Raw genomic sequence first — 13166 nt, 5'->3', positions numbered from 1 at the left:
GCCCCGCCGCTCGGGTTGGGCCCCGGGGCTGAGCGGCTCCTCCTTTCTGGCGTCTCTTCTGGAGGGAGGTTCCAGGGAAGATCCCAACTGTGACAGAAGATCCACTAGTCCCACGGAGACAGGAAGACCCGCCAGAGCCATGCCTCAGGTAAGACCCCGACCCCTCTGCCCGACCTAAACCCCAGGAAACAGTTGTCACGCAGTGGGATTGGAACTATTACACGGTTTAATTCGGCTCGGACGTGCAAGTCCACGCGTGGTTTCCTGCTGCTCCAGACGCGACACGTCACCGAGGCCGTGGAAACTTCTCCGGGACAGATTTGGGGATGGAAACCAGGTTGATATCTGGGCCCTGCGGCCCAAAGCTCCGTCCTGGGGAAAGTTCCAGCAGAAAGTTAAGCCGGAATTATGGTTCTGCGTTAAATCGACGCAGAGCCTACGCCGTAGGGTACGCGGCGACGCGCACCGTACGGCGCGCGTCGCCGCGTACCCTACGGCGTAGGCTCTTCGTTGGTGTAACGCAGAACCATAAATCAGCCCTTACCGTTGGCCGCCGCGGCCCCGGGCCCCTCCCTGCGCGCGCACACGCGGCCAAGGCGCCCCAAAATGTGCGCAACTCGGACTTTATTAGTGTGAAATCCTGACAGGGGCGCCAAAAAGTTTTCATAGGGGGGGACAGATGGGGCCACTTAAATTCTTGGGGTGGACACACGAAAACTAAAAGCCACCCTTACCGGATTTTATTATACTGTTGTAGTATACAGGCTCAGAAATACTTAAAGAAACACCTACTGATATACTAAGGTTTATTGTGTTACATTTTGTTACTAACGTGCATAGACTGATAGTACTATTCTGAGTGATGGCAGATCAAGATCGGCTTCCTGGGCCTGGCTGGCTGTGCATTTGGCCCAAATGATTTGGGATGAAACGCATAACTGACGATAGAATCTATGAGTGCGTTTACATGGGAAGTTTAAAGTTAAATCCGATTTTAAAATGAGTAAAAATGACCATGTAAACACCTAATTTCGAATGAAAATGTCCATTCCGAATTAAACTTAATTCCGAAGTAAGTGGCTGGTTTACTCCGATTTTAAATCCGAATAGAATAATTCCGCGATCATGTATACACTCATTCTGCTTTAAATTAATTCCGGTCTTTCTGCGCTGCTCGTTCCCTTGCCTGTCTGTCTCCATGACGCTTATATTCCGCACTGGGCTTGTTTTCCAAACAAAGTTTCACAATGGCAGCACGCAGTAAACGGTGGTCAAGAGCAGAGACGATTTAATAGCTTGGAGTTTGTTTTTCTTCCGGTAGACATAATTTCCAGTAGATGTAACTTCCGGTCCCCCCCCCTAGCCAACCAGAACCCTTCCCTTCCCAGACCTTAAGCGGAATTGGATAAAGCCGATCAAACGTGTTTTCCATGTAAACTTCAATTCGGAATTACTATTTCCATGTAAACTCGAAGGAAAATAGTTTAATTTGGAATAATTAGTTCCGAATTAAAAAACATCACCATGGCCAATCTATGTGACCAGCAAGTGTTTTTATTTATTTTTTATTGAGTCCATTGGGGTGGCCAGCAAATTTGTAGGGGGCCACCCCTGCCCCCCCCTCCTCCCTGGTGGCGCCACTGTCTCCACGGGAACGTCGTCGTGACCCGGTACCGACGTTCCCTGCACATCTGGCCCATACCAGGGCTCCTCAAAGACATAGGGGCCTTTGAGGAGGAAACACACTGGGACAGGAATGTGGAATAAAAATCAATTAAAACACCTCAGAATGACTGAGATTCTACGCTCAGAAATTCGGATTTACTTAATTCAGAAAGTGTGACTTTGTAAACTCTTAATTTCTGGCCCATAAACTTCTAAATCAAGTGTGACTACAGAAACTCAGAAAGTGTGACTGTTAAAATCACCTTAGAAATAATATCCTGACAAGAAAGTCAGTTGTTCCATTAAAACTCAGAAATTTTGACTTGATTAAACCCAAAAAATGTCCGGCTTTATTAACTCAGAATGTTGAGCTGACTTCAGAAACTCAAAGTCTGACGTTACAATATAACAATTTTGACTCCAGAAACTCAAAAGGTCTGGCTATAGAAAAATATGATTTTGCAAAGTCTGACTTCACAAAGCCTGGCTTCAGAAACAAAATTGTGACTATTTTGTTCAGAAATTCTGGGTGTAGTTACTAAAAAATTAAAACTTTAATTTAAATTTTTAAATTCAATATTTCTAATCTATAAAATTCTCAATAGAAAAAAGTTTCACTTTAGAAATTCAGAAAGTCTGAATATAATATCTCAGTAAGCCTGATCCCATGAATTCGATTTCTAAGTTGGAAATTCATCATCTCATTTCAGAAGGTCAGACATCTCAACATCTCATAAAAAATTCTGGCTTTAGGAAATTAGAAATCCTGATTGATAGCTGATAAAGTCTGACCTCTGCAACGCTAAAATTCTAAATTTTGTAAACTGAGGATTTCTGAGTTCAGAAACTCAAAATGACAAACGATAGACCGCAAAATCTAACTGAATAAATGTGTAAAGTGTGAATTAATAAAGCCGGAAAGTATGGCTTTTCAAATGAAATTCTGACTTAAGAAACTCAGTAAATGTCTGACTTCTTAAATTCAGAATTTCTACTTCTAGATACTGAAAGTCTGACTTTTTAAAACTCGGATATATAGTAACTCTGAGGTTGTAATTCTAGTATCTCAGAAATTCCGACCTTAAAACTCTAGAAGTCTGGCTTTAGAAAGAAAATGTTTATTAGAAACTCGGAGTCCGACTTTAATCTTAGCCACCTAACAGCACCAGCTTCCTGTTGGGTGTTTTACCATTATGGTAATCTTTACATACATGACGGGGATAAAAAAATCGTTATGCAAGCACCAACGTTCCAAATTCTGGGTTGAAACAAATGCAGAAATAAGAAAAGTTGCAGTTCCTCCACTGACCACTAGGGCATGGATCCAACAGTGAGTTAACCTCTATTTGGGGTTGAATGTAGTGATGCACCGATTGTTCGGTAACCGAAATTGTTCAGCCGAAAATGGCAAAAAAACACTTTCGGTGTTCGGTGGAATAAGTGGGAAAAAAAACGAACAATTAATAACGGCGTTGTAATATAAGGAAATAGACTGGCCGCTCCCGTAACTGTTGCGCACCACAAACATAAATCGTTGGCCAACCAAAAAGTAACCACATAAGAATTTTACCTAACATTCACCAGGAGGTGGAACCAAAACAACATAATGCTGGGAAATTAAAAAATGTTCAGTTTTTTGTGTTCAATAAATATTTTCTACCTTGTAATTTTGTAAAACATTTTTTTCTTTGAAAACCATGCCTAAATCAAATTTATTTGATTTATGCAATGGTGAAAAAATTGGCAAAATAAATGAAAAACTGCGAAGAACCATGTTCGGTATTGTTAGGTATTCGGCCAAGTGTATTATTTTCGGTTTCGGCCACAAATTTTCATTTCGGTGCATCACTAGTTGAATGTCCAACTTTATCTCAAAAATAAACATATTTACCTGGTTAAAAAATGTTTTGGTGTCATCCAAGACAAGTGCACAGGGATCCATTTTTGAGTAAATTATATAGCAACAAATTTAAACATAAGTAAGGGTGTGTCTTTTGATTGGTGGCTGCTAAGGCAAATGGTTTGCTCTTCCCACTTTTACCACTAAGTGATACTACATTGACTTCTGACCTTTGAATTAAAATGTAACAAAACATAACCATTATTATTTTTAAAGAGAACATGTTTTGTTGTGTTGTAAATTGGACAAACAGACCACTGTGACCACTTATAGGTCCGAGGACCAAGCTCAACTCCGAGCAGGTGGCTCGTATCAAACAAGCGTCAGCTAAACGCAGCGTTTATTTCTAATTCCACCAGTGATTTGTAGAGGGAGGTCCTTTTACACATTCTCATCAGGGCATAATTAAAACCTCATTTAGTCCTCACAAGTGTTTAAAATTATTTAAATGGAACATCAGGTGATCAATAATACATTTTACTGCATCATTATTTATCAAACATAATTTAAAAGATTTAGTTGCATCAAGCTGCAGCTAATCTGATTAGTTGATCATCATTAATCAGTTTTTCTTCAGGGAATAATTCAATATATTGGATGAGAAAGTGTGTAAGTAAGTGTGTTCACTGTAAACACCGAGGTTACTGGTTTGGACTGAGTAGCTGCAAGGAGGAAAGACTTCAGCAGGATCGCAGGGAAACAACTGTTGCTTCCTGTCAATCTGGGAGGTTGAAGATCATTTCCAAACCGTTTCCTAGTCCATCTCTCTGCAGAATTACATCGCAGCTTAATTTCATGTGTTGTCATCCATCTGAGGTTGTATTTACCTCATTTTAAGGAGGATTAATACAAACTTGCTGAGGTCTTGATGAAATGTTTGGGACATGTTCTAGTCAAACTCCCACGAGAAGCACGAAAACGGCTCTCTTTTCAACCACATCTTTACAGCTGTGTGGATAGCAGCTGGTTTAAGGAGGCGTAGTCTGCATCGTACTTCTACTCCACCCCAATCATCCCATGGTTTAGTGTCGTACTGTCTAGCACTGCCCAATGCTCATGACGTCACAGAGGCGACTTCACGGCGGGTTATGCCCACTGATTGGCAGAAAGACTGAGTGGCAGAAAGATTGATCAAAAACATCTAAAATGGGAAAGAGCTGTTGTGCGATCGACTGTACTCATAGATTTAGCAAGAAATCAGAGTTATCGTTTTACAGACTGCTGAAAAATAAGCTTAAGAGAGACAAATGGATCGCTGCAATTCGCAGAAACGACTGGATTCCAGGCACGAAACATGGATTTGCGGTTCCCATTTTGTATCAGGTAATGTTGGATTTTTGGGTAGCTAACGTTAAACGATCAAATCATAAAGTTTGGTGTCCTCATCACTTTAATTTCGCCAACAAATCCTGCCTAGAAGTAGGACCAAGCGTCAAGACTTTTGTATGCCTTCAAGCTTTGCTTCGTGTATTTCCCCGGCGTAGAAATTAAGTACATATAAATATCAGGAAACTGGATTCGTGGCCAAATATTAATGTCCATGGACCACTGGTTCTTCAGGTAACTGTACGGGTCACTGTCAAGTCTGACTGCCTGTAGTTTAAGCCGATAATCGGCTGTTAACCCGTCTTGTCCACTAGATGCAGCCATTTTTGCCACTCAGTGTGAGTAAGGGGGCGTGGTCCAGTGGGGAAGTGACGTCAATGCAAACCCTCTATAGTGGGTTTTGTCAAAAGTTGGGGAGCCCCCACGAATTGTACGTGGGGGCGGAGTATGTAGCGTAGTTGTGTAGCAAGAAGAGGATTAGTTGATGATATGATGAAGGCACGTCGGAGGACCCACCTGGGAAGGGTTTCCATCCCTCTGTGTGAGCGTACACTCTCAGCTTGCAGCCTCACCAAAAATCGCTTTTCTTAGTGCTGTACATTTGTGTTTGCAGACCGTGAAAAAGAATAAATAATAAAGATTTATTGAGGCCAGTTGGTTAGTTGCAGCTTTATAACTTACTTTGAAAAGAAGAAAAAAATCCACGGGAAGTTAAGCCCAGGAGTTTTGGAAATTCAATTTGGAATCAAATGCTGTTTAATGTCTGTAGAATATTAGAAGAAAAGCTTCCAAAGATACTAATCCAACATGCTATCCTATAGTTAGGAAAACAAACAGAATATTCTGCACTGGTTAACGTAGATTAAAGTGATAGAAACAGTCTAGCTGATTAGATGAGCTCAGCTCAACGAACAAATTCAGTCCAAACATAGTAACATGTGAAAAGGGCTAGCCCCACGTTAGCTGGCCCCACGTTAGCTGGCCCCATGTTAGCTGGCCCCATGTTAAGCTGGCCCCATGTTAGCTGGCCCCATGTTAGCTGGCCCCATGTTAAGCTGGCCCCATGTTAGCTGGCCCCATGTTAGCTGGCCCCATGTTAGCTGGCCCCATGTTAGCTGGCCCCATGTTAGCTGGCCCCATGTTAGCTGGCCCCATGTTAGCTGGCCCCATGTTAGCTGGCCCCATGTTAGCTGGCCCCATGTTAAGCTGGCCCCGTGTTAGCTGGCCCCGTGTTAGGCTGGCCCCGTGTTAAGCTGGCCCCGTGTTAAGCTGGCCCCGTGTTAAACTGGCCCCGTGTTAAGCTGGCCCCGTGTTAAGCTGGCCCCGTGTTAAGCTGGCCCCGTGTTAAGCTGGCCCCGTGTTAGCTGCCCCCGTGTTTAGCTGGCCCCATGTTAGCTGGCCCCATGTTAGCTGGCCCCATGTTAGCTGGCCCCATGTTAGCTGACCCCATGTTAGCTGGCCCCATGTTAGCTGGCCCCATGTTTAGCTGGCTCCATGTTAGCTGGCTCCATGTTTAGCTGGCTCCATGTTAGCTGGCCCCATGTTAGCTGGCTCCATGTTAGCTGGCCCCATGTTAGCTGGCTCCATGTTAGCTGGCTCCATGTTTAGCTGGCTCCATGTTAGCTGGCCCCATGTTAGCTGGCTCCATGTTAGCTGGCTCCATGTTAGCTGGCTCCATGTTTAGCTGGCTCCATGTTAGCTGGCCCCATGTTAGCTGGCCCCATGTTAGCTGGCCCCATGTTAGCTGGCCCCATGTTTAACTGGCCCCATGTTAGCTGGCCCAATGTTAGCTGGCCCAATGTTAGCTGGCCCCATGTTAAGCTGGCTCCATGTTTAGCTGGCTCCATGTTTAGCTGGCTCCATGTTTAGCTGGCCCCATGTTTAACTGGCCCCATGTTTAACTGGCCCCATGTTAGCTGGCTCAATGTTAGCTGGTTCCAAGTTAAGCTGGCCCCATGTTTAGCTGGCCCCATGTTAGCTGGCCCCATGTTTAGCTGGCTCCATGTTTAGCTGGCCCCATGTTTAGCTGGCTCCATGTTTAGCTGGCCCCATGTTAGTGCTCTATGGTAGCTAGCCCGTTCAATTATCAGTGAAATTGTGTTAGCTAGCTTACAGGTAGCCTCTCTGATTTAATGGCTAGGTAGCTAGTGTGAAACACATTTTGTATTTGTTAGTTAAACTTGAACACTACAGATAAAATGTTGTAATTGTCCTCCATTTTCAAATTTAGCAGGTTGAAATTTCTGGATTTTTTTTTGTGTGAGTTTTATATGCTAAAAAGATTCTGTTTTTTAAGTGGGATTTCCTCCCTTCACTCTGCCGGACCATCACAGTACCCTGTGATGCTAGCTCAGCTAGTCCATGTCTGCTAGCACGGTTTATTCACAGATCTAGCTGGTTTTCTTCTTAAAGTGTAACAGATGAATGCTTCACCCCAGACTCTGGGGTTTTACTAAATAAAGGCTCTAAGTCAGAATCTTCTACCAAACCTTCAAAAAGCTAGAAAAAGCCCTGATTTGGGTTCTGTAGAATAACTTTTGAAAAATGTTGAAAATGTTTTTTATTGTTGTCCAGCCACCTTCTTCCTCTTGTTCCTCCATTTGAATCCTCCTTTTGTCTTTCAGTACTCAGACCTGGAGAAGGCCATCAACATGCTGGTCACCCAGTTCCACTCTGCTTCAGGTGACAACGGTTCCACACTAAAACCCGAGGAATTCAAAGGTCTTTTGTCCTCTCAAATGCCCAACCTGGTGCAGGTAAATGTGACTCTCTCAGCAGATCTGCTGTTACCTGAAACACCTGGGTGTGGTTCCACACCTCGGGTTACTCAGCGCACACAGGCGGCGTGTACAGTCAGACCACACACCAGCAAACACAAGGAACACTTCGGTCCAGGGGTAGAATTCTTTTTTTTTTTTAATTGTAATTATTAGTTGCTCTCAATTCAGTTCAGTTTACTTGTATGGCACCAATTTACAACCAGAGTGTACTCAGGAAAAGTAAATGAAATTTCAGTTCAGTCCTCCTGAACATGCATGTGGAGACAATCAGAAGGAAAAACTCCCTTTTGAGGTAGAAGCCTCCATCAGAACCAGGCTCAGGGCGGGGTGGGCATCTGTCTGGACTGGTTGTTTAGTTGGTTCTTTTTTCCTTTTGAATAAAAATCAATTAAAACGCCTCAGAATTACTGAGATTCTATGTTCAGAAATTTGGATTTTACTTAATTCAGAAAGTGTGACTTTGTAAACTCTTAATTTCTGGCCCATAAAGTTCTAAATCAAGTGTGACTACAGAAACTTAGAAAGTGTGACTGTTAAAATCACCTTAGAAATAATATCCTGACAAAAAAGTCAGTTGTTCCATTCAAACTCAGAAATTTTGACTTGATTAAACCCAAAAAAAGTCCGGCTTTATTAACTCAGAATGTTTAGCTGACTTCAGAAACTCAAAAGCTCTGGCTATAGAAACTCAAAATATGATTATGCAAAGTCTGACTTCACAAAGCCTGGCTTTAGAAACAAAATTGTGACACTTTTGTTCAGAAATTCTGAGTTTAGTTACTAAAAAATTTAATTTAAAAACTTTAGGAAGACTGACATCATAAATTCAATATTTCTATTATATAAAATTCTCAATAGAAAAAAGTTTCACTTTAGAAATTCAGATTCAGGTGGGCATACGTCTAGACTGGTTGTCCAGTTGTTTTTTATTTTTTTCCCATTTTATCACCCTAAATCGATTCTCATATTAATTCCTAAATAAATAAATAAATTGATTCGTATGTCTAAAGATCGATTTAAAAAAAAAAAAAAAAAAAAAAAAAAAAAAAAAAAAATTCATCATTACATTACAACTTTTGGTATTTTTTTGTTTATGCCCAAAAAAGGAAAGTTTTGTTGGACACGAGCATAACTAGTACCATGTTTTTGCCTTTAAATATGTTTAAAGGTATGAAAACATTAAAGTTTTCAGTTATAATTGCATAAATTGTCTATATTTCTTGGCTTTATACTGTCTTGGGGTTAAATTTGCTAAAAATGCTAAAAACCAAATTCTCAAAAATTGGGAAAGAATAAAAATAATTTCATACGGCCTCTGTTTGCTGCCCTGGATCTGTTTGATAATTCTGTCCCACACGATGTTTCTGAAAGCAGTTCTATCAGCATTCTGGGAGGTGATTGGTCCTTAGAGCATCATTAGCTGCCAATACTTGCTGTTGAATCTCAATATGATACTAGTATTAATATGTTGCATAACTACAGTAATTTAATTCATGCAACAGCTCAAAAAACATAACACTAACCCAAATCAATATTGGATCGAATCAAAGCGTGATAATCGATTCTGAATCTTAAGAATCGGAAACGAATCGATTCTTGACCTTTGATTCGATCCCCAGCCTTACTAGCTGTCAAGGGAACACGGGGAGATCATGCAAACTCCACACAGAAAGGCCCTTTCCAACCCCACCCAGGGTGTGGGTGCTGAAGTCATGGGGAACTTAACACGCCAGCTAATATAAATTTTTTGCGGTTCACAAACGGCCAGCAGCATAAAATGAGACAAAAAAGAAGAATGCAACAGAAGAATAAAGAAAAACACGTAAACAATGGGTGCTACTTGTGACTTTATTTTTTATTTTTTTAAACGTACACCGTCGTAGCGATTGGGATTAAATGAAGCCCTCGCCAGACCTAAACCGACTCATCGGGCTATCCATCGTTTCTTTCTTGGTATCTCCAACTTCATTAAATGTACTCATAGCAAGATGTTTCTGGTCCGAATATATAAATCATTTGTGGTCACATGATTTACAGTATGTTCAGGTGAGAGCTGAATGTAATTTAGAGTACCGGCCCGAGTACCGGTTTGAGTACTGGCTTGAGTAGCAGGCCTGAGTACCAGAGTTTTTCGCCCCGTAACGGTTCCTGAAAGTCACTTTTGGCGCTTTTCCACCAGCACCTACTCGGCTCATCTCAACTTGGCCTGGTTTCTTTTCCATAAAGACTGGAGCAGAAGTAGGAGGTTTGGAGGGAAGCTGCTGTGACGTATTTGATTGTGTGATCTAAACATAGAATACAGCAACACTAAAGATGTAGAAACTGGAGGAGGAGATAGTTGTGCTGCTGGGTCTGTGGCTTGTGTTCGATATCAAGTTAAAAAAATGAGAGTGAGAGAAGTTTCAAGCCGCAGCGCTTTTTAATTTTCTTTAGTTTGTCTCTGCGCTGCTGAAAAGTCAGCTGGGAGCCGCGAGCAGCTATGAAGTGACAGAGATCCTGGTGGATCTGGTTGTTCCTTATCGCCCGTCTAGATCCCTTTTTAATTCTCTCCTCAGCCACCAGGTTTAGGAACATCTGCACCTCAGAGTTGGATCACCAAACAGACCTTTGCGTTGCCATTGCTGGTCCAATAAAATGAACAAGAAGCTGCCGTCAGAGTCGCTCTGTCGCCTGATTTCCACCTCCTGACTCAGACGTCTGACTCCAACCCCCCAACCAATCGGTGGCCTGTAGTGTGATGACGTCAGATACAGCCGCTTAGAACCTCGGCAGGGTAGTTACAGAAAAGTATCTACTCTGCACGTTAGACCCCTAGTGGGAAAGTGCCAAACTGAGGCGAGCCGAGTTGGGCTGAGTAGGTACTAGTGGAAAAGCGCCATTTAATGGGACGTTCCTGTTAGTGCAGCCACGCACAAACAGCCCAGCCCTGACAAATGGCCCCAGAACTCCCGCTGGTGGAAACATGTCTGAGCCGTCCTGATCCAGCAGCTACTAAACAAGGTTCTAACCCGCCGTGTTCCTGCAGGGCATCGGCAGCGAGCAGGGGCTGAAGGACATCATGCAGAAGATGGGCGTCGGTGACGGCGAAGGAATCTCTTTCAAACATTTCTGGAACCTGATCCAGAACGTCGCCACCTCGCAGCACGGCGCTCTCAGCAGCCAGATGGGCTCGTCCTGCAACTGCATCCTCCTGTGAAAGGCTGGCTGTCCACCCGGCACCAGCACGGCTCCAACTCACCGTTTAATTTCACAATCAAATATATGCATTACTCTCCCAGTTATATATATCCATCAGAATACGAAAGTACAAAGTGTATTCTGCAGTAAAGTGTTTCCAACCTGGCTATTATCCCTCTTCTGTCAGTGTCCGGAGCTTGGCAACAAACATCATCACACGGCCAGAGCTGCACTTGTTTACGGTAGTTTATGATCCCAATAGAAGGCAGGATCCACGGCCCCGAGCTTAACCCCCCCACCCCGTTGTCTCCCACTTTCTTTCTTTTTCCTGTGTGAGTGTCAATGACAGCTGAACAATTTCCAAAACAAACATTCAGTAAACAAATGTTTGCGTATGTGAGAGACAGAAGTATTTTTTTTACCCTGTAATGTTGGGATTTTTGCATTCTATCCCTGCATATATATATATATATATATATATATATATATATATATATATATATGTTTTAGCATTCATACTAGCATTTTAGCATCTTGTGTTACCAGTAATGCTAGCATTTTAACATTTATTGCTTGTCTCTTAGTATTAATTGCTACTAGGGATGGGAATCGAGAACCGGTTCTTGTTCAGAACCGGTCCCCAGTGTTTCAATTCCTTGGAATCGTTTGTAAATTTTGCAAACGATTCCCGTTTCGATCTCAGTGGGCACGAATGACGTCAGCACACACGTTGCTAAGCCAGCCCAAGCAATACAAACGCTCAGAAGTCTGGTTACATTTCAGTAAAAAATGTGACAACAGGGAAACTTTCAAACAGCAACAAATAACAATCAATAAATGTCACGTTTTTAATCCACTCCGGACCAACGTCAGTAATTCTCAACCCAGCAGCAACGTTAGCATGTCCTTGGCTAATAATACTGCAGGTAACTAGTTAACAAACAAACACTGCCTGTCATATTAGCGCCATTTGCCTCATTGTTGTCCTTTTTTCCCCAAATGAAAAATCGATAAGGGAATCGATAAAGAACCGAATCATTAAGCAGAACCGAAAATGGAATTGGAATCATAAAAATCTTATCAATTCCCATCCCTAATTGCTACTATTTTAGGATTTTCAGAAAAGCTAACATTTAATGCCTGTGTTAGGCCTTTCCTGCTGGATTGTTAGTAATGTTCTTGGCCCTTAAGGAAAACCTCTTGGAAGATGACCAGTTGTCTTGAGTTTGAATTTTTTATTTTTTTTATTTTTTTTTTTGGGGGGGGGTTCTTTTGTAGTGGGATAGACAACAACATGGTTTTCCCGCCATAGTAACGGTGTTGTCACAGTACAGTAACTGGCACCCAGAACCATCAGCCTCTCCTTCACGTTGCCAAGCTCTTTTGCCCAGCATCATTTGAAATAGTTAAAATTCTTGCTAGTTGTTAAATTAAGGCTGCCTTACCATCTTAAAGTTTAAGCCATTTAAATGATGGTGAATTCATTTTATTTATCACAATGTAAATATTGGCTGAAGTTACCCTTGTCTAGCATGTTTATAAAAAAAAAACAATGATTTAATGGTTTCCACTTTAAACCGGTCAAAGTTTAGATTTTGATTTTCTTCTGTGGACCAAAGTAAACTGACACTTCACCATTTGCTTCAGTTTTGTCTTAATTTGTCCTCCATGTGTTTGATGTCCAGTCCCTTTGAATGGGTCATTTTAAACTAAGAAGAGGATGAATGGCCACTGTTATGGTGTTTACAACAATGAAAATTGTTAATAAAAATACTTTAGCTTTCCATCCATGACTTTTCTATGCATTTATATTTTGTAATTCTTTGTATTCTTACCTGTGAGAAATTAGAAAAACTGATTAATAAAATAAACATTCCAAAAAGTGATGTCCTTTCATTATTCATTGGTTTAACTATTTAAATTGGGTCACATTCAAATTTGAATTATTTGCATAATGGTCCATGCAGACTCCATCTTTTACACAACAACAAAAACGCATAAAAGCTGGGATAATATGAATAATATAAATAAATGTCACGTCTGGGGGTAAGGTGTGGACCCAAACGCAGGAGAGAGAGGGAGGCAGGAGTTCTCAAAAAAACAAAGGATTTATTCCACAAAAAGTCAAACTAAAATGCTGCAGAGCAGGATCAAAAAAACAAAGTAACAGGGATCAAAACTTGGAGGACATGGAGGGAACAAACAGTACGGTCCGACAGGGAACAAGGGAATGACAAGACCAGATATACTGAGGGGATAACGAGACATGACGAGACACAGGTGCAGACACAATCAGGGCAGATGGGACACAGGCGGGG

General features: G+C 41.9%; 1 protein-coding gene across 1 annotated transcript; it reads left to right on the top strand.

Annotated features, from left to right (window-relative positions):
• On the top strand, positions 1–11207 carry s100v2 (S100 calcium binding protein V2). Its single transcript, XM_061742041.1, has 3 exons — positions 1–148; positions 7516–7647; positions 10697–11207. Exons 1-3 carry the CDS (start codon positions 140–142, stop codon positions 10865–10867), a joined length of 312 nt encoding a protein of 103 aa, XP_061598025.1. The 5' UTR covers positions 1–139; the 3' UTR covers positions 10868–11207.
• Positions 11208–13166: the final 1959 nt, after the last annotated feature.

Source organism: Cololabis saira, chromosome 15, assembly GCF_033807715.1.
Source record: "Cololabis saira isolate AMF1-May2022 chromosome 15, fColSai1.1, whole genome shotgun sequence".
In the NCBI taxonomy this organism is placed as follows: Eukaryota; Metazoa; Chordata; class Actinopteri; order Beloniformes; family Belonidae; genus Cololabis; species Cololabis saira.
Note: the sequence above shows the minus strand (reverse complement) of the source record. Positions and strands in the feature narration are given on the sequence as shown.

Coding starts and splice junctions, on each gene's coding strand:
- s100v2 (XM_061742041.1), top strand. Junction 7,648..10,696: donor AAATGCCCAACCTGGTGCAG/GTAAATGTGACT, acceptor GTGTTCCTGCAG/GGCATCGGCAGCGAGCAGGG.